The sequence below is a fragment of the Saccopteryx leptura genome, chromosome 1, assembly GCF_036850995.1.
Source record: "Saccopteryx leptura isolate mSacLep1 chromosome 1, mSacLep1_pri_phased_curated, whole genome shotgun sequence".
Classification (NCBI taxonomy): domain Eukaryota; kingdom Metazoa; phylum Chordata; class Mammalia; order Chiroptera; family Emballonuridae; genus Saccopteryx; species Saccopteryx leptura.
The window spans coordinates 268,769,791-268,791,440 of NC_089503.1; the positions used below are offsets into that span (position 1 = coordinate 268,769,791).

Sequence of the window (21,650 nt, forward strand, 5' to 3'; positions counted from 1 at the left end):
CATGTTGTTCCTATGTTATGGTCTCAGGCTCCTCACCACATCAGTTTTATGACCCTCAGAAAGTTCTACACAGTCCTCACCTTCTCGAGCACATGGTCCCGTATGCCCCACTTACATCTCACATCTTCCTCACTTGGTTCTGACTCTGTTGGGTGTGACTGAGTCCTGTTTCTTTAAAATTCCCCTTGTGGGCAGAAGAGTCCTCCCACCTGCCCCTTCCCATCAGGAGTGTGACCTTGGTCCCATTCCTCCTTCCAGCCTGCAGGGTCTACGCATCTGTCACCTTTTCTTCAAAGACCTTTTCTTTGAAGAAAGCATCCAAAGACCTTTTCTTGTCATCAGCCCTGCAGCCTCCCCTCATCACCTCTAGTGCACACACATGCCATTTTATCTAAGCCACTACCAAAGTTCCTTTCAGGCTTTCTTCAAGTTTGCAGAACAATATTAAAAACCATTTGCACTTTAAAAAAAAGATTGCAGAACAGCGGATAGCGAGCAGGCTGACAGCTGTCGGGGATGGGGAGCGCTGGCTGCAAGGGAGAGGGAGTGATTGAGCAAAAAAGAAATAAAAAGAGAGCCTGGTTTGTGGTGGTACAGTGGATATAGTGTTGACATGTAATGCTGAGGTCGCCTGTTTGAGCCCCCTGGCTTGCCCAGTTAGGGCACATATGAGAAGCAACAGCTATAACAAATTGATGCTTCCCACCCTCCCCACACACCCCCACTTTTCTGTCTCCCTCTCCTTTCTCTAAAATCAGTAAATCTTAAAAAGAAAGAAACCTCACGCAGACAGACAGCAGTGTGGTGATTGTAGTATTGTGGTGGGGGAGGTGGTGGAAGGTATGGTGATGGACGGACACTTGGGATGGTGAACAACACAATAGTATACAGATGATGTGGTGTAGAATTGTTTACCTGAAACCTGTATAATTTTGTTAACCAGTGTCACCCCAATAAATTCAATAAAAAGGAGAAAAAAAGATTGCAGAACATAAGTCCAAAAGGCTGAGAGCTATATAATATTGAATAGTTGAGTGTGGAGTTCAGGGCTCCCCACACATTCACGGTCCCCATCGTGACTCCCAGGGTGAGCTTGCCTATTCACAGGTGGCTGTTGCACTCCCAGCAGCACCCAGCTCTCTTGTCTACCACCCCTCGTGCTCCTCACAGGCAGTTCCTGTTCCCAGCCCAGCTCATCATCCAGAGAGGGATAAGGCCTTGGTAGGTGGACAGGATCAGGATTGGGTTCCTGCCCTGCCACCAACCATCTGTGGGCTCTCAGTCACTCACTTTGTAAAACAAATAATGTTTCCCTCACTGAGATGTGAGGGCCACGTAAGAACACGGCCACTATCAGCTCATTGTCTGGCCCATGGGGAGCTGCCAACAGGTGCAGCCATGAGTGAAAAGTGTTTGTGTGTTCTCTAGCCATAGTTTGGCTTTTTCTTACCCCAAAGCTTAACACCCTCCCTCAATGCTTTGGTTGCACACCTTCGCTAACCACAGAAAGTGGTTTTGTTTTCAAGGTGTCATATGCTCGCCCGAGCTCAGAGGTCATCAAAGATGCGAACTTGTATATCAGTGGGCTCCCCAGGACCATGACCCAGAAGGACGTGGAGGACATGTTCTCTCGGTTTGGGCGAATCATCAACTCCCGGGTCCTTGTGGACCAGACAACAGGTACGGCAGTGGCCTGGGATGCGTGGTGAGGTTTTTTTCTCTAGGCTGGGGTCGGGTTTTCTAGACAAGAGAGATCATATTTGATTTTAAATGTCATCAGTTCCACCTATGAAGATAGACTCAAAATGAGATGACATTGGTGTTTGTTTTCTGAGACTGGAGAGGTAAAGTGGTATGAAAGAGCTCCCATGTCAAAGGACCTGGCTGGTTAGCTCAGTGGTAGAGCGTTGGCCCAACATGTCGATGTCTTGGGTTCAATTCCCGGTCAGGGCACACAGGAGAAGTGCCCCTCTGCTTCTTCACCCCTCCCCCTCTCCCTTATCTCTGTCTTCCTCTTCTGCAGGCATGGCTTAGTTAGAGCAAGTTGGCCTCTGGTGCAGAGTAGGCTCCATGGCCTCACCTCAGTCACTAAAATAGCTTGGTTGCTGAGCAGTGGAGCAACGGCCCAAAGTGGGCAGAGCGTTGCCTGGTAGGGGGCTTGCTGGGTAGATCCTAGTCAGAGTGCATGTGTGAGTCTGTCTCTGCCTCCCTGCTTATTACTGATGAAAATTAAAAAAAAAAGAAGAAGAAGAAGCCCTGGCCGGTTGGCTCAGCGGTAGAGCGTCGGCCTGGCGTGTGGGGGACCCGGGTTCGATTCCCGGGCAGGGCACACAGGAGAAGCGCCCATTTGCTTCTCCACCCCCCCTCCCCTCCTTCCTCTCTGTCTCTCTCTTCCTTTCCTGCAGCCAGGGCTCCATTGGAGCAAAGATGGCCCGGGCACTGGGGATGGCTCCTTGGCCTCTGCCCCAGGCGCTGGAGTGGCTCTGGTCGCAGCAGAGCAATGCCCCCTGGTGGGCAGAGCGTAGCCCCTGGTGGGCGTGCCGGGTGGATCCCGGTCGGGTGCATGCGGGAGTCTGTCTGGCTGTCTCTCCCCGTTTCCAGCTTCGGGGAAAAAGAAAAAAAAAAAAGATACATATATATATATATGAAACAAAACGAACTCCCATGTCAGGGTGGCATTTTATGGTGAAAACACCAGGACATATTTTCCCTTAAGCACCCATCCTGGCCCAACCTACAAGTGGGGTTCAGGGTTTTGCTGCTATCCTTATTGTAGGCATACAATGTGTGGTATGACAGTGTTTACTCATGGTCCAGTTCTTTTTTAGCCATGAAGCTACAAGAGTGTTTCTGATTATTTAGATGCCCACCCACAGAACTCAAAGGTAGTGAATTCCTCCTGCTAATCATCCCGGCCCCTCTTGGGTCATCTCAGTTCAAGGCATTAACCACTTAGGCTCTGGGCTTTGTGTGAAGTAGTCAGGCACTGCTGAGCTGAGGCTTCACACACACAACCCTGGAAGCAGTCCCCGGTGGGCAGGCAGGCAGGAAGCTGGCCTATGGCCCCCACATACCCTCCTGGCCTAGAAATTAGGTTTGGGACATCCCTTGACAAGTCCTGTACATGCCTCTGGCGAGCAGTGAGCTTGGGTCACTCTGCCTTTAGAACTCCTCACTTCTGTTCCCACCAGGAATGGGAATCTGCTGACAAACTAGAAAAGTACCCTCTTGCCCACAGAGTTCAGCAAAGCTGGTGGAATTGTCTGAGATTGACTTTTATGTTTTTCCAACACAATATTCACCACCCCCTTGGCTGTGGTATTAAAACTAGTGTTGGTTAGTTAGGTCACAGGAAGTCATAGCTCTGAGGTGACCTCTCCTTAGCAGACCAGACCCCAGAGAACAGGTGGGCGGAGACCCACACATTTTTTCACGTTCCTCCCAACTTGTGTACTTTCGGGCAGGTGGCCTTGTCCGCTGCCCTCCTTTCTCTATCCCCAGCTGTGGAAGCTGAGATTTGTGCCTGCTGGGGGCCAGACCATAAGAGAAGTGGACAGCTTGAGTCTCCAACGGTCCTGAGGAGGAGAAGTGACTTGTGGGCTGTGGTCCACAGGCTCAGGTCACTGGCATTTCATGGGAGTTCTGGTTAGCCCCATAGTCTGGCACCAACACCAGGTTGGCTCAACTCCACCCATTCCTTCATTCTTCCCCTTTGCTCTAGGGTAGGGGGTGGATACGGGGTGAGGAGACCATTTATTTGGGATATAATATACCACCCTGGCCTGCACCAGATTACTTTCCCTATAGTCCCTGAAGCCCCCCTTGAGAGAACAATGCAGTGTGGTTAGCTGGTCAGTGCATGTGTTTACTCCCAGCCCTTCTGCGTAAGTGCGTCTGAGTGGGCTGCCCAGGGACCCATATTCTCCCTCTGTGGCCATGCTTGTCTAGATTGCAACAATGGACTACTTTGCCTCTGCTGACTTTTCCAGTACTGCAGAGCAGGACCTTACTCTCTGGAGCCGAGCCACTTCGAGAGCACACACCCCTGCCACCTGTCTTTTATGTCACTTCTGTAGATAACTCCATTGGCCATTTGCTGGGGACTTTGTCTCCTTTCCTCTGTAAGGCTTGTGTCTCCTAAAGTGTTGAGGGGTACCTCAGGGTTGTCCCCCCGGGTCAGCTGTTACTTCAGGGTGGTGTATCAGACCCTCAGGCCTCCCTTCCAGCCTCTGCTACTTCAATGAAGGAACGAGGGCACCCACCCAACATCTTTTGTGTTGTGGAATACTTGCAAGTGGGGTGGAAGGAAGAGATGAGGGATTCCCCAGGGCACCCTCCCCCAGCCCTGCCTTTTGATCCTGAGGGTAGAATTAGAGAGTAGAAAGATGAGCCTGGGGCTGTGTGCTTCCTTCTTCCCTTTGCTCTAGAGGAGGCCACCCACCCTGGACCCCTCTGCTGGCACCCCATGGAGTCCACAAGGGGCTGGGGCTGAGACAGCTTAGCAGGCAGGTTTGCCTTCATATAACGTGCTTTTTAGTGTTGAAGAAATGAGAGAACTCTCTTAAGAAACCTTTACATCGTAAACTGACAGAACTTAATTTTTCTTTTAATTTCTTTGCTTCTTTATCCATTTTAATTGTGAGCTTTATTATGGTTTACTCATCTAGAGATTGTGCCATTTATTGGTCTGCTCTAAATTCTAAAAAAACACTGGGGGTGGGGGGAAGCAGAGCTATCTTCAAAAAAGGTACATTCACCAAATTAATGAAATAACATTCCCTTGTGTTAAATAACATTTGCTTTTTCTTTCTTGGATTTTATTCATGGAAATCAGGGAGTTTTCACTTGAAAGTCATTTTACAAAACCAATAGGGGCCCTGGCTGGTTTGCCCAGTGGGAGAGCGTCGGCCTAGCTTGTGGATGTGCCAGGTTCAATTCCTGATCAGAGCACACAGAAGAGGTGACCATCTGCTTCTCCACTCCTCCCCTTTCTCTCTCTCTCTCTCTCTCTCTCTCTCTTCTCCCACAGCCATGGTTTGGTTTGAGCAAGTTGGCCCTGGGTGCTGAAGATGGCTCTGTGGCTTTGCCTCACGTGCTAAATTAGCTCGGTTGCCAAACAACAGAGTAGCAGCCCCAGATGGACAGAGCATCGCCTGGTCAGGGTGCAAGCAGGGAGTCTGTCTCTGCCTCCCTGCCTCTCACTTAATTAAAAAAAAAATAGGGAAACCCCACTGACACACACACTTTCTCTCTGCTTGATCTCAAAGTCTTAATGAATGGAATGACACCTTCTCCCTGAGGGCAGCTTTCTGTGGGAGCCAGCCAGCTCTAACTTTCAGCAGTATTGCCTAAACTTAGATTCTGTTCAGATTTCCATCTGGCTAAGCTATTGTTCATGCCCTTTAAGAGTGAATAAAAACAGCATTTTTCAGGTGTTGCTTTGAACTGAAATTGAAAAATAAGCTCAGATTCTAGAATTTCCTGGGGCACAGATGTGAATTGTTGCTAGGTCTGATCTTACTAAATCACTGATTGTCTCTGGCTGTGTGAATTTTAAATTTATATTTAAAGAGTCATGGAGCCCATGTCGGGTAGTCTTGAGGCCTCTGGGAGCTGCTGTGTGATCTCTCATGGTAGTGTGCTATGGGGATGGGAGCTTCCCAGTGAGAGCTTTAGGACCTTGCATGGATATCCAGTGTGTTACAATTGTAAACAAAGAACCTTGGCCCGAGGGTCCCTGACTATTCACTGTGTACTTCAGTGGGGGCCACGGTACCACATACAAGTCGGGCCCAAACATGGAACTCCAGGCCCAAAGACGCCGATTGTGCCTTTCAGTTTGTCATCTCAGCACCCCAACCAATGTGCCTGAGTTTTGCTATACCTTCTGTTGCCTCCAGACCAGCCAGAGAGACCCATGCCCCATGCCCATCAGGAGACAGTCAGTTGGATCCTGTGGGGAAATAGTGAGGAAAGGTGCTAGAGCGTGGGAACATCTGATGTGCTCACTTAGCTGGTGGCCCAAGGTCCCGGGCTGTCTTGCTTGGATCATTGTCATTCACAACATACTGAAGGCCTTTGTCTAGAGATGAAAATGTGACTTATGACACCCTGTGACTGACAGGCGAGACGAGAGTGTCTAGGACAGGGCTGTCGACTGCAGCCACCCCACTATTACTCCTAGTATTCCAGCCCAGTGACATCACCCTCAGACTGGTTCTTACTGTCACCTCTCCACTACACTTGGACCTTTAAACTTGATCCCCCTTTCTTCTCCTCAGAAGAAGAAGCAAGGCTCTTCTGTGGCTCCAAATTCCTTTGCCTGAGTCCCACCCCATTCCTTGACTTTTTCAAGGGCCAAGATCTCTTCATTGTTCCCCAGACTCAGAATATAGAGACAGGGCTGAGGTCAACTGAGCCCTCTCCCACCCAGTTTACTAGGGTCTCGCTTTCACACCAGCTTAGCAGACACTGCCTTTAGCAACTGGGCCTTGGATCTCAGGCAGCTTGGTCCTGGGCCATGTTCCTGCTCTGTCGAGGAACTCAGTCAGGGCTTATTACCTGCCAGTGCCTCAGTCTAGGTAGCAGGAGAAGGTGCCTGCCCTTCTGAGGCAGATGCATCCTGACCCTTCCCATGCAGAAACCAGGTATGGAGTGGGCCTAAGGAAGGGACTCTTAACCTGCCAGAAGGTCTGTAGAGGACTGTCAGCACTGTTGTATGTCCCTGGCCAGTCAATGGAACAAGAGTGAGTGGCCTCACTTGATCCTGAGGGCAGTTGGGGCCCTCAGGAAGTCTCAGGACCTTACAGTGGTGAGTGAGGTGATGAAGTCAGGGAAGAGTGTTTGAGTAAGCCTTGCTTATTGGGGCTCCACACCCTTAGGGAATGAAGGAGAAGGCCAATCTGGGCACCACATAACCAGAGATTCTGTTGGAACTGCTGGAAAGGCCTGCTAAGGCCAGTACAGGTTATGAGGCCAGGTTGCTCCTAGTTTACTACAGCTGTTCAAAGGCACCACTGCTCTTTTGGCTCTCTGGCGGGGCGGAACAGGTATGGGAGGGTGCAGAGCGAGGGCAAATCCCTCAGACCCAGCCCTGATTGCCTTTGCTCCCCAGCCCATCTGGGCACCCCCACCACAGTCAGCACTTGGCATCAGAAGAGTGATGGAGGGGGGTGATTGCCTCTAATGCGCCTGTTTTGGATGTGTTTGGGGTGTCTGTCACGAAAATACCTTTTGGCACTGAGAAACTCAGAAGACAGTTTGAAACCTTAATCTTTTATTGGTCATTGTTTTCTATTTTTTAATTTATTGGGGTTTTTTGTTTGTTTTTTGTGACAGAGACAAGAGAGAGACAGAGGGACAAATAGGGACAGGCAGACAGGAAGGGAGATAAAAAACGTCAATTTTCGTTTATGGCACCTTAGTTCGTTGATTGCTTTCTCATATGTGCCTTGACTGGAGGGCTGCAGCAGACCGAGTGACCCCTTGCTCACGCCAGCGACCTTGGGCTCAAGCTGTTGACCTCAGGATTTTGAACCTGGGTCTTCCGCATCCCAATCTGATGCTGTATCCACTGTGCCACCGCCTGGTCAGGCTAAACTTGTTTTTGTTTTCTGTTTTTTTAAGCGAGAGAGACAGGAAGGGAGAGAAACAATGAGAAGCATCAACTTGTATTTGTGTCATTTTAGTTGTTCATTGATTGCTTTTCATATGTGTCATGATGGATTGGGCTCAAGCCAGCAACCATGGGATCATGTTGATGATCCCATGCTGAAGCCAGTGACCTCAGTGTTTTGGACCTGGGACCTCAGTGTCCCAGGTCAACACTCTATCCAGTGCAGCACCACTAGTCAGGTGCCACAGAACTATTTATAGTTGTGTATATATGTCCCTTTATTCTTATTTCTTTTCTTTTTTTCTTTATTGATTTTAGAGAAAGGAAGGGAGAGAGATAGAAATAGTGATCTGTTTCTGTATGTGTCCTGACCGGGGATCAAACTGGCAGCCTCTGCATATCAGAATGATGCTCTAACCAACCGAGCTATCTTGGCCAGCCAGAGCTATCCCTTCATTCTTAATTTAAACATGGATCTGCTTAGTGTTTCCAATTCACATCATATAGAATAAGGACACCTTGACCCAGGAAGCCTTGAGAACTTGAGCATTTTTTTCTTAATTTATTGATTTTAGAGAGAGAGAGAAACATTGATTTGCTGTTCCACCTATCTATACACTCATTGGTTAATTCTTGCATGTGCCCTGATGCAGGGTCAAATGTGCAACCTTTGCATATGGGGATGACCCTCCAACCAACCAAGCCATCTGACTAGGGCGAGCATATTTAGGTTTAATTTTTGTTTATCTCATTAATCAGGCATCTAGTTTGAATCACAGTAGCTTGAACTGACTTGACTTTTGCTTTTCAGTTTTAAAAAATCCTTACATATTTTCCCCCTAATTCCATTTTTGTTGGTTTATTAAAAAGGTTTGTCCAGAGGGGTTGCGTTTATCCGGTTTGACAAACGATCGGAAGCAGAAGAGGCAATTACCAGTTTCAATGGTCATAAACCCCCAGGTTCCTCCGAGCCCATTACCGTGAAATTCGCAGCCAATCCCAACCAGAACAAAAACGTGGCGCTGCTCTCCCAGCTGTACCACTCGCCAGCTAGACGGTTCGGAGGCCCCGTGCATCACCAGGCGCAGAGATTCAGGTGGGTCAGGAGGGCAGCGCTCTCTCACCTACCTACACCCAGCCTTTTCCCATTATTCTGGCTGTGCTTTGAAAGCTGGGTATCCACATGCAGTGGGAAGCACTGGGTATGCCGGGCTGATCACATCAGAAGGTTACACAGAATCATTACATGTCTCTGTGTCCCCAGTTCCATCAGAAAGGTATCTGTGTGAAAGCCATATATTTCCCACCAAGTGTTGTCTTTCATTGGAATCGAAAAGATGGCACCCACTCCTGCCAGCTCCGAGGAGAGGATGATAGCATGCCAGCACACAGTTTTTAGTGACCTGAGGGTGGAGCCATGAGTTGAAAAGATGACTCCACATCTATGAGATGTGCTAAGCCAGAGCTCTTCTTCCAGAATTTTAAGCAGGTTTTAGTTGATTATCAGCCCTAAGGCAACCCTTTTCAATACACCTAACCTTGTGGAGTCATTTTGGTATCTAAACACTATATGCCTTCTATTTAAAAGCCATGTCCTTGAGGTGGACATTTTTCCCATGTTCTTTAGTCTTTCCATATTGAAAATGATTCTAATTGTTAGGATCTAGTAAAACAGAGACAATTTGAGTCAATAACTTGGATTCCAAAATCAGGTGTATTACCACTTCCAAATCACGGCAGTCTCACTTTAGGGGCTTTGTTTTTGTTTTTATGTCAAAACCTCAAGAAGTGGCATCAAAGCTTCCTCAGGTATGTTAAGGATTTTTCTCTGCAACTTGTCAGGTTTCCCATCTTTGTTTTAAGCAGTGAGGTTGGGTAAAACCCTGCCCATTTCCATAGATGCAATTTAGCAAGGTATCACTTTCACAGCCCATTAATCAGAGTTCTCAACTACATCAGATTCCAAAGCTGGCTCTCTTAGTTAATAGATAAAGGCAGGGGAAGTATCTTTAGACAGAGCAAGTATGGAAGTAAGATAACACAGTCCACCTCAATGTTGATCAGGCAGGCTGTGTGGATGGCAGTGTTCATGGAATTATGGTAAGTCAGGAAAACCAGAGACTGTTGGAGGAGGAGGAGAAGGGGCCTTGGTCACAGCAACGAGGAGTAAGAAAGAAAGGGAAGACCAGAGGGGTGAAACTGTTGGTCAGGCGGGAAAGGGGTCAGGACTGCCAGAGGAACAGAGCAAATGATGGAAAGGGATGGTGGGTGGGTGAGGCAGGAGGGAAGATTCATCACCAGAGAGCAGATTAAGATAAGAATAAGAGAGAAAGAGGCAGAAGAGAGTGCCTTTGTTCTTATCACATTGGGGAGAGCCCCAGATAAGGGAGGGTCAGCTCTCTGTTCATGCCATCAAAGAAAGCATTCAGGATGGGTGGGTTTCCTGACAGGACAAAAGAAATCAGCAGGAGAAAAAAACAATTAACAGTGATTCACAAGAATGAGAATCATGTCAATAAAAGGCAGTAAAATATAACCTCAGATCATTTATACTATAAAAGGTACTTAAAGAGGTTCACTGTAATGAGTCAGGTCTGTATTGGTTCTCAACAAAATTTGGAGGAAATGAGGTCTTTTACAGGGGTACTTTTAAAATGGACACCCCTTCCCAGTTCTCATTGAGAACTAGCTGGATTCCTTTTCCCACTGCCACGTTAGTGCTGTTGTGGTCTCACTGTAGTCCCAGACAGACCCAGGGTCATTGACAAGCCACCTGAGTCATGTAACCAACTGAGACTTTCTGGTGCAGGCTGTTTAAAGTACTGTAATTCTCGTTAAGTCAAAACTAAGGCCAATAATGTGTCTATATTCAATATCTATGTCGGGTACAACCCTTGGTTCGGTGGGATGTACCTCAGGGGCGGATCCCTCTGCCTGGGGTCATGTAAGAGAGTAGATCTGTGTAGTAGTCCTTGAAGACACCCTCTTACTCCTAGATCAGTCCTACAGCTTGAAGTCCGACTTTATTTTAGAACAGGTAATACTTCTCCATTTGTATTTTATGGTTTCACAGATGCTGTATCACACTCAAGTCCTCCTAAATTGACCTGAGACCATAATTTTTAGTTTGTGAACTACCTAGAGGACCACATGGCTTCAGTAATGATGTTTATTGCAATGGCCACACATTGGTAGAAAGCTCAGTTTTGATGTAACAGTGTCACTTTGGAAAGGGTCCTACATTTTTGGTATAGTTCAATGACCCTGCAGTCCAGCCCCTGGCCCTTCTGGGATGTTATGAGCAGGCAATGGAAGGGTGCCCCAAGCTTTGGGAAGGTGTTCTCTCTTGTGCCAGCAGTGGCTCTTCACAGGGGGGCACGTGTAACTGGACACCTCCTGACTGTAAATGCTTGGAGATAGCAGGTCATGACCAGGGGAAGGTACAAAATTTGGAAAAAAGAGAAGAAAAAAAAAAATACAAGCCTCCCCAACATGCACACATGCACGCGCACACATACACACTGTACACAGACGCATAGTGGGAAGGGTGGAGAGAGTGGCTGGTCGGCCACTGATGGGCCATCACTCTAAGTGAAGTTGGTTGAGGCTTTGACCTTCCACACACAAGTGTCTCTCAGAGTCAACTCCCTCACTGTACCACCATATTGAATTCCTCTTAGTTAAAAACAAAACCTTATTTGTGACAAGTGGATTGTGTCAGTGTCAGCGTTGGGAACTTCACCCCTGGCTGAGGGGAGAGAGAAGAGCCTGAGCCAATTCTGCCTGCTCCCCACCAGCTCCCCAGTGATGTTGGCATGCCTTTGCACACTGACCTTGACCTGAATGCTGTGCTCTCTGTTTGCTAGGTTCTCCCCTATGGGTGTAGATCACATGAGTGGGCTTTCTGGTGTCAATGTCCCAGGCAACGCATCTTCGGGCTGGTGCATCTTCATCTACAACCTTGGTCAAGATGCCGATGAGGGAATCCTCTGGCAGATGTTTGGCCCCTTTGGTGCAGTCACCAATGTGAAAGTGATTCGCGACTTCAACACCAACAAGTGCAAAGGCTTTGGTTTTGTGACCATGACAAACTATGAAGAAGCCGCGATGGCCATAGCAAGTCTGAACGGCTACCGCCTGGGGGACAAAATCTTACAGGTTTCTTTCAAAACCAACAAGTCCCATAAATAACTTGCTCATGCTTTTTTTTTTGTACGAAATAGATAATTCAGAGTGAAGAAGTTGAAACTTTTTTGTTAGTGTACAACTCATTTGCGCCAATTTTCACAAGTGTTTGTCTTAGTCTAAATGAGAAGTGAAAAGGTTTTTATACTCTGAGATGCAGCCGACATATTCAAATGTTTGAAATCCCACATTGTTAGACCAACTTTAAGTTTCTTAAGTTATTTCCTTTAAAATATATATTAAACAAATCTAAGTAGACTGCATTGACTAACCCGTCCCTTGGGATGGTGGTGAAATTGAAGCATGCTTTACCTGCTAAGACTGTCTTAACACCCGTCTCACTCGGTGTCTCCACAAACTGGATAAAAAAAAAAAAAGAAATGACCTTTTAGTTTTCATTTTTAAACTAAAGATGTTAGACAGGTGCTGAGTGTGCATTTTCTCAACTGCTTCAACATTTTAAGCGATTCCTGCTTTGATTGACATGAAATTGCTTCCCCAAGCAGGTCCCATTGTCACCTCTTGCTCACTCAGCCTTGGGCTTTGCCAAGTGGTCCTGGCAGTGGCCACGGACCTGTCTGACTGTGAGCTACCACTAGGGAGGGGCACAGCATGCCGGGCCAGGTCCTCCAAAGGAGGACACATTGTTTTGTAAGCCCAGGCATCAATGAGAATGGACCAAAGAGTTTTAGGGAAACTCCATATATTCCTGAGTGAGATCTAAGCCCCAGGCACACCTGACAATGTGTAGCTACTCTGACATCCTGAGTTCCTGTTCACACGATGCATGCACAGTGCCCCACACATCAGACACTGTTGTTCACAGTCATTTCTCCAGTTTTGAGAAGCATTTACCATAGCGCGAATGTGTACAATAGCTCTATTTTTAATAACATAAACATTTGAGCATTGTATTTCTCGCATCCCTTCTCGTGAGTGCTAGACTTTTTTCTATTTTAGTTGGAATTTGTTTTGAAACTTTGCTTTCATATGAACACTCAGCAGAAAAGTACTTACTTCTTGCCAATTATCTATTAACAAAAAAAAAATCTTTGATTTGTAGTTTTTAAAGATTAACCCTCAAAGTTCTCTTCATAATTGCTTTGACATTTTGGGTTGTTCTGTTCTGTTAATTTTCTTTTGCTTTTTTGTGTTTTTTGTTTGTTTTTACTTTTGCATTTAAGACCATTAAATTTGATTTTGTTTTGCTCAAATTTTGTTTTGTTTTTTATTTTACCTTTTCTTTCTTTTTGGCTAGGTGAGGTACAGATGGCTCAGCATTCAGGGAGAATGTGTAAGATCTTAAACAAATACTGGCCTCAAGACCAAGCATTTCCAGATCTGTGATGTGGGAATGTGTGGTCACAGATGGTGTTTTTAAAATGGGGAGCCAGTAAGGAGAGTCCAAGAGAGGGCTGGAGAAGTAGCCAGGGCCAGATCTCCGGGCAACTCCTAAGGAGAATGATCTGATTTTTATAAATAGTGTGTAGAGAGAAGAATAAACAAGATAACTTAGTACCAACAGTTTTTAACCTTGACATGAGACTAAAACATGTAATGATAAGAACAATAAGCTGTTTTTTAGTTGCTGTGATCATGGAATAGCAGCATTATTTATTTATTTATCTATTTATTTATTTAAGTGGAAAAATAAAAGGGCCGGTAGGCACCGCATTCTCCAGAGCAGCTCAGTGTTCTGAGAAGCCTTTGAAATTTTTTGAGGTTGCCTGTCCCCACCGTTACCCTCATACTTTAACTGAGGAGCTGCCAGCTGCTTGCATTATCCTCCCAAATTTAAGATGTTGCCATATTGTTTTCCTACAAAAGGCCAATTTCATACCTACAGCTTTGTCTCATAAGTTGGCTGTGCCATGGAGGGCCTCCTCCATTCAACAGAAGTTCCCAGATCCCAACTCAAAGCCAGCATACTTGCCTCCTCATAGAACCCCAAACACAAAGAGGGTCCCTGCTCTGTTGCCCAGAGTGCTGTTCACCCTGGGACTGATGGGTTTTCTGGCAAAATATGCCTTTCAGGTTGTGTAGCCTTGGCCAGTGTCTTCACAGAGATGAGAATCCCAATTCTGAAACCCATTCTTAAAAGTCCTCATTGACATCCATTCCTGCTAGCCCTTGCTAGCGCTTGTCCTACAAGGTAATGTCAAGTGCACACTAAAGTGATGCTCGCTTACTGCAGTGCAGCTTCTTTGTTCTCCTCCCTTGTATTTGAACCAGATTGATCTGATGCTGGCTCAGGTGAGAAGGAGATGTGAAGTACACGTGAGCCTTTGAAAGTTGCCTGAAGTTTCTTTGGTCAGTAAGTTTCATGTTACATGATCACCACAGCCTTCTAGCTAAAAATCCCAATGTGTTTTTTTTATAGTTTTCGATGTGTAGGTATATGGAAGGATTCTGCTTTTGACGTGTACCTCCTGAGAAGCAATTGTCATCCTGTCCAGGTACAGATGGCTGGCCCTGTGTCCATAGAGAGTTCATTACATCTTCTCTAGGTTTGTTTGCAAAAGGAAGATCCATTTTTTAAAAGTCACAATCCAAAAGAAACCATTTTTAAAATTTTACATAATACAATCATATTTGTATTTTGCAAAATTAGTGCTCTTATTTGGAAATTTTGATGAAAAAGAATGAAGAGTAGATAAAGCTAATTTATCAGCAGTTTGGTTTGGTACATAAATACCAAAAAGGCTTTGACCCAATTCTCTTTTGGCCTGTGTAAGTCCCCCTAACAGTTTTTGCTAAGCAGCTCCAAACTTGTGAACCTGGTTCCTGTTGAGTTACTTTTTACCCTCGGTTCTGCCCTTCTTTAGCTTCTCAGTATAATATGCTAGGCTGTGGTCTTTTACCCTGGCTGTGCCTCTCAGCAGCAGATGGTGCCGGGTGTTCTCTGCCATCTTTGTCCAGAAGGTGAGTCTTTCCCTAGCCAAAGGCAGCTGTCCTAACCTTTGAGAGTGCATTGGGGTTAGTGCTGGAAACCTAGCATGCCGGGTCTGCACCAGGAGGAGCCAGCCTTTGGAGCTGGCAGCTGAGAAGTGCCTGCTGGAGCAGACAAATAGATGAATCTACGACAGTTATTGGCAATAATTTATCCTGGTTGACCCCCACTTTGGGGCCATCGACTGACCTAAGTCCACTGTTGGGCTGGAAGATCAAAGTCAGCACCACCCAGCTGTTCCATTTCACATCTCATTCAGCCTGATTTTTTTTTTCTCTGCTTTTTGCAGCCTTGGGTTGGATAAAAAAGAATAAGCTGCCCACCCTCCACCCAAGCTCTCCACCTGAAATTCTTCTCATCTTTCTAGGACCTACCACCCCACTCCTATTCATCAGATTCTCAGACCAGCCACCAACTGAAGTCGCACATGCTTTCTGTTGAGTGGCATTGGTAATTGACCCTTTCTTACGATAGCAGCAGAACCTGAGTCCCAGATCTTTGGCAGGGTTGAAGGTTCTAAACCTTTTGATTTGCCTCTGACTTCTAATGATTGTATTGTATATTTTCCCACTACTTTTTGGTGACATAGTTCAGTTTTCCACTGGGTCATTTTTTAAAAAGAAAACTTAATTGTAAGTCACCACCAGGACCTATGTTAGGCTAACCAGTGGTCTGAACAGTAACTTTGAGAGGACTGCATTGCACTTCCCCCTGGAAGAGAAGGCTTGTCCATTGGTTGGGACCACTTCTTTACCATGTAATGTTCTGTTTACAGTGACTCGCTCTGGGGGAACGGGGAGCTTTCCTGGCTGGTCCTCATGTTGTATAGTAGATGAGTAGACATTTTGTATATTAGTGTTTTAAGTTACTGATTTGTTTTATATAAAATAATTTATTTTTCAGATACCATTTTTCATTTTAACTTTGTTTTTACATGGGTTTGTTTTCAATAAAGTATGACACTGCTGTCCAAAAGTCAACAATAAAATGAATCCCATTGTGTTATTTTGAGGATGCTTATGTAACTAGCTTTTTTTTTTAATTTTCAGAGGAAAAAGCCCTTCTCAGTTTTCCATCTTCCCATTTGCATTTTTATCCTTGTGAATAAATGTTCTTTAGTGTTTCAAGAGGAAAAAGCAAACCTAGATTTTGATAATCCAGAAGATTTCAGACTAATAAAGAAGCTTTGAAAGAAGACCATTTTTCAAACTTTTAGTGAAGTGTCAATATTTTTTGTCAATGGCTTTCTCAATGGGAATGAAACTTTTGCACCATTTTCAGAGTTTTTATAGAGATGCCAATTGATATATTTACATGTAATGGAAACATGAAAAAGTTTTATTAAACAGTTGTTCATAGCTGTGTAGATATTTTAATTCAGTTTCCAAAGCTCTCAAAGAGTATTTTTGGAGTACGGAGTGATAATGGTTTGGGGTGTTAACAATTCCAAACATTCAATTGTCGGAATAGTTTTTTCCACAGGTATCAGGTTTGTGTTAAACACTGTATGTGAACTATTACTGGAATTCTGTGATATTTTGGTAATAAATGAAGTGGGATCATTGATATGTGATGGTTTAGGGTGATGGTGTGTAACTGCTAAGTAGTCAATGCTGGCAAAGCACCAGCTGGGGCAGCAGGTGACTTCCTCGTAGGTGAGCCTGGACTGCCCTCTGCCACGCTCTCCCTGTGTGCCAGGCATGGCCTTGACCCAGCTTTCCCACAGCCCTTGGACTCTGCCCAGACTTTCTTCCCTCCCCTTGACACATTCACAAGCCAGCACCCTCACATCAGAAACTCAGAGGCCCCTCTTCAAGTTCAGTGTTTTCAGGCCTACTGCTTTGTCCCGGAAAATTTCTATCTGCTCCTCACTCCCCAGCCCTGTGGCCATTCTGAGTGTCTTCTGACACCAAGCTCATTTGGTGATGGACAAGCAAATACTGACTTGGAGGAGGTAGGAAGGAGCACAAGGGTCTTAGATTTAAGTTCTTGCTTTGCCCTTTTCCCTAGCGGGCATTGGGGCAAGACGCTGCCTTTCCAAGCCTCAGTGTCCCTGTTTGTGAAATGGAATCTGTAACGCCCACTCCATAGGATTCTTTGAAAAGGAAAAGAGGGCAAGTAGGTACTGCACCTAGCACATCCGCTCTGAATCCAAGAAGCAACCAGAAGTGAGATTAGGTCAGCAGAGAACAGCAAACCCCATGCAGCCCCACAGCCAGTGGGCTCAACCAGAACTATAGATGGGCCTCTTCTAAAGTCTCCGTTTTTGTTTTTGTTTTTTTCTTTTTTGTGTATGTCTCTCCTGTAGTTCTTTCTGTATTCATATTTCTATTTCCAGATCTGGCTAAACAGTTCCATGACTTACAGAGAAACCTCAAAATATCCAGCCTGTGTCTTTCATAAGGGGGCAGGCCTGTACCCCTGGGAAAGGAGCACACTCTAGCAGGAGGGGGTATCAGGGGTGACACTTGCATTCTCAGACCCAGAGGCCAGCGCAGGGCCTCCAAAAGGGGATCCTGAGGTTTCTGGGCATGTCCTTGGGTGTAGGGAGTCCCAGGGGTCATCTGCACCTATGCACTGAGGAGGAGGGACGTGGGTGTCAACCCTTTTCAACACATCAGAGAGCAGAGTGCATCCTCCTCTCCACAGGGGCCCTGTTTAAAAGCAGATTCACTTTCAGCAGGTCTGGGATAAGCCTGAGACTGTATTCCTTTAACAAGCCCCAGGCAATGCCCGTGCTCCAGGGACCCACTTTGGGAAGCAGAAGGTTTAAGACAGTACCTTAAGTGGGAGTGTGTTTTAACAAAACCTTGTTGCCCCATCTCCACTCTGGTGTCAGGGACAGTTTCTGATTCCCCCTCACCCCAGAATTCAGAGGCGGGACAATTCTTGCCACCAGACTGCCCAGTGCAGGCTGTATTCATGTTCAAGGCTCTGAGGGCCTAACACCTGTATCCCTATGTATTTGGGGTTTTTATTGGTTTAACTTCAGTAATTTCTTAGCACAATTTAAAAGGATTTCAAGGCCTGACCAGGCGGTGGCGCAGTGGATAGAGCGTCAGACAGGGATGCAGAGGACCCAGGTTCAAGACCCTGAGGTTGCCAGCTTGAGCGCAGGCTCATCTGGCTTAAGCAAAGCTCACCAGCTTGGACCCAAGTTCACTGGCTCAAGCAAGGGGTTACTCGGTCTGCTGAAGGCCTACGGTCAAGGCACATATGAGAAAGCAATCAGTGAACAACTAAGGTGTCACAACGAAAAACTGATGATTGATGCTTATCTCAGTTCCTGTCTGTCTGTCCCTGCCTATCCCTCGCTTTGACTCTCTCTGTAAAAAAAAAAAGAGAGAATCCAGTACTGTTCAGTAAGATGAATACATTAAATTTATGCTTCTATTCATAACAATGACACAGAGGATGTGAATGTTATAACTGTTAGGTCGCCAAAGGATGGACGCACAGGCCTGATGAGTTTTATAAGAAGTTTATGCATCTGTGAACAGATGGGCAGAGACTCTAGTAGCACCAGTGCCAAGTGTCTGGAGAGTCAAGTCTTTACAGGGTTAGTGAGCAAGGCTAGCCAGGGACTACCCTTCATGAAGAATCCTGGGGCCCGGTGATGGGTGATCACTAAGCAGCAGTGTGTTTAGATCAGTGATGGGAGGAGAGCTATGGGAACTGCTCTGGAGCCAAATCACTTAAAGTTTCTCCTGGCTAACTGAGGTCTTGATAAGGGGCCCTGAACCTGCACCTAACAATAATTAATAAAATAATTAGGCCTGACCAGGTGGTGGTGCAGTGAGTAGAGCGTTGGACTGAGACGTGGAGGACTCAGGTTCAAAACCCCAAGGTCGCTGGCTTGAGCACGGGCTCATCCAGCTTAAACAGAGGCTCACCTGCCCGAGTGAGGGATCGCTGGCTTGAGCCCAAAGGTTGCTGGCTTGAGCAAAAGGTCACTTGCTCTGCTGTAGCCCCCCATCTCAAGGCACATATGAGAAAGCAATTACTGATCAACTAAGGAGCTGCAACGAAGAATTGATGCTTCTCATCTCTCTCCCTTCCTGTCTATCCCTATCTGTCCCTCTCTCTGACTCTGTCTCTGTCAAAAAAATAATTGGTATAGCAAAATTTATACCTTACAAATAAAAAACAGGCTTTTTTACTTTTTTGGCTTTTTTATTTTTAAATTGAGAGAAGGAGATGCAGAGAAATAGACTCCTGAATGCGCACATATGCCCAGATGTGTGGCACACTCCCTACCGGGCGAAGCTCTGCCCATCTGGGGCTTTGCTCTGTTGCTTGGCAACCAAGCTATTTTTAGCCCCTGAGGCCAGAGGCCATGAAGCCATCTTCAGTGCAGGGGCCAACTCCTGTAAGCAGTGAAGCTGTGGTTGCAGGAGAAGGAGAGCGAGAAGGGGGAGGAAGAGGGGTGGAGACGTGGATGGTGGCTTCTGTGTGCCCTGACTAGGAGGAATCAAACCAAGACATCCATACGCCAGATTGATGTTCTACCACTGAGCCAACTGTCCTTTTGATAAACATTTTTATTTTTAAACATTTACAGAAAAATTGCAAACATGGTAGCAGGCGTCCCCAAACTGCAGCCCCCTGAGGCCATTTATCCACCCCCTGCCCCCCACCACACTTCGGAAGGGGCACCTCTTTTATTGGTGGTCAGTGAGAGGAGCACTGTATGTGGTGGCCCTCCAACGGTTGGGGGACAGTGAACTGGCCCTGTGTAAAAAGTTTGGGACCCCTGGTAAAGTTTGCATACTCCCACACCATTTTCCCTATTCTTAATATCAGATTAGTATAGGATTTTGTTAAAATCGACAAACCAATGCATCATCATTAACTAAAGTCCATACTTGATTCAGATTTCCTCAAAATTTCCCACCTGACCAGGCGGTGGTGCAGTCAACTGAGGGTCAGATTGGGACGCAGAGGACCCTGGTTCAAACCCCGAGGTTGCCAGATTGAGCACAGGCTCACCAGCTTGAGCCCAAGGCTTGAGCAAGGGGGTCACTCAGTCTGCTGTAGCCCCCCCCCCAGTCAAGACACAAAAGAGAAAGCAATAAATGAGAAATTAAGGTTCTACAACAAAGAATTGGTGCTTCTCATCTCTCTCCTGGTCTGTTTGTCCCTATCTGTCCCTCTCTCTGTCTCCAAAAACCCCCACAAAACTATGCTTCTTGCCTGACTGGGCGGTGGTGCAGTGGATACAACATTGAACTGGGACGCTGAGGACCCAGGTTCTAAACCCTGAGGTTGCCGGCTTGAGCATGGGGTCACCCGCTTGAGTGCGGGGTCACTAGCTTGAGCCCAAAGGTCACTGGCTTGAAGCCCACGGTCACTGGCCTGAGCAAGGGGTCATTTGCTCTGCTGTAACCCACAAGTCAAGGCACATATGAGAAAGCAATCAATAAACAACGAAGTTGCCACAATGAAAAACTGATGCTTTGCCTGACCAGGTGGCGCAGTAGATAGAGCATCGGACTGGGAAGTGGAGGACCCAGGTTCGAAACCCCAAGGTTGCCAGCTTGAGCGTGGCCTCATCTGGTTTGAGCAAGGCTCACTAGCTTGAGCCCAAAGTCGCTGGCTTAAACAAGGGGGTCACTCGGTCTGCACATATGAGAAAGCAATCAATGAGAAACTAAGGTTCTGCAAGGAAGAATTGATGCTTCTCATCTTTCCCGATCTGTCTGTCCCTATCTGTCCCTCTGTCTCTCTATCTGTCACAAAAACAAACAAAAAGCTGATGCTTCTCATCTCTCTTCCTGTCTGTCCCCTCTCTGTCCCTGTCTCTCTCTCTCTCTCTCTCTCTCTCTCTCTCTCTCTCTCTCTCTCACACACACACACACACACACACACAAACTTCCCTAGTGTCCCTTCTGTGCCCCAGAATCCCACATGATGAGTCTCAAGTCACATCTGTTTAGGCTGCTTTTGGCTGAGATAGTCTCTCAGGCTTTGTTTTGGACGACCTTGACATGGAGGAGGAAGACTGGTCAGGAATTTTTATAGAATTTCTGTCAGTTGGGACCTGCCTGAGGTTTTTCTCAGTTTAGACTGGGATGATGGGTTTTGGGAGGAAGATCCTAGAGGTGAAGGGTTCTTCTCTCATATCAAGAGTCCATGGAGACCCCAAACTTTTTACACAGGAGGCCAGTTCACTGTCCCTCAGACCTTTGGAGGGCCGCCACATACAGTGCTCCTCTTACCACCAAAGAAAGAGGTGCCCCTTCCGGGAGTGCGGGGGGCGGGGGGGGCGGATAAATGGCCTCAGGGGGCCGTACTTTGGGGACGCCTGGTCCATGCTGTCAACATGACTAATCACAGGTGATGTGAAGCTTGTCTCCAAGTTTTCAAGGAACAGTAACAAAACAACACACATAGGCCAAGACCCACCACTCCCAGGCCTGCAGGAGCTCTGTATCCAGAAAGCTCCCGGGGAGAAAGTAGGCATCAGCATCCGTGGGGGTGCCAAGGGCCACATGGGAAGCCCTTGCTACCCCACCAACAAGGGCATCTTCATCTCCAAGGTGGACAACAGCACCACGCCTCCATCGAGGTGTCTGCTGCTGGTGGGGATCAGAGGCTGCGGTACATCCGACACCTCAGCTGGAGAGATGATGACTCAGCCCCTTGCCCCCCACCCCCACCCCCCACCATCAGCAGACAAAACCCGGTGTGATCAGCGACTTGCTCAGCCTGGCTCATGGGCTTCCTAGTCCCAGGGAACAGGCGATTTCCCCTCTCCCCGCTTCCAGCCCTCCCCGGATCAGCTGCCCTTCGATGTGAAGCGGACTTACAGGGCCTTTGCTGCCATGCCAGGCCCACATCTCCCCAGGACTTAACGGCCCAACCCTGGACGCCGGGGCCCACCGCCTCCCCTGAGCAGCT

At 46.9% G+C, this 21,650-nt stretch overlaps 1 protein-coding gene across 2 annotated transcripts in view; it reads left to right on the forward strand.

Annotated features, from left to right (window-relative positions):
• Window positions 1-15,945, forward strand: part of ELAVL1 (ELAV like RNA binding protein 1) — a 50,679-nt gene extending 34,734 nt beyond the window's left edge. The window contains exons 4-6 of one of the 2 annotated variants that reach the window (XM_066352407.1): window positions 1,527-1,680; window positions 8,486-8,711; window positions 11,482-15,945. In XM_066352407.1, coding sequence (XP_066208504.1) covers window positions 1,527-1,680; window positions 8,486-8,711; window positions 11,482-11,806 — 705 coding nt within the window. In that variant the 3' untranslated portion in view covers window positions 11,807-15,945. The remainder of the gene's footprint in view (window positions 1-1,526; window positions 1,681-8,485; window positions 8,712-11,481) is intronic. The other variant, XM_066352417.1, reaches the window with a different exon arrangement.
• Window positions 15,946-21,650: the final 5,705 nt, after the last annotated feature.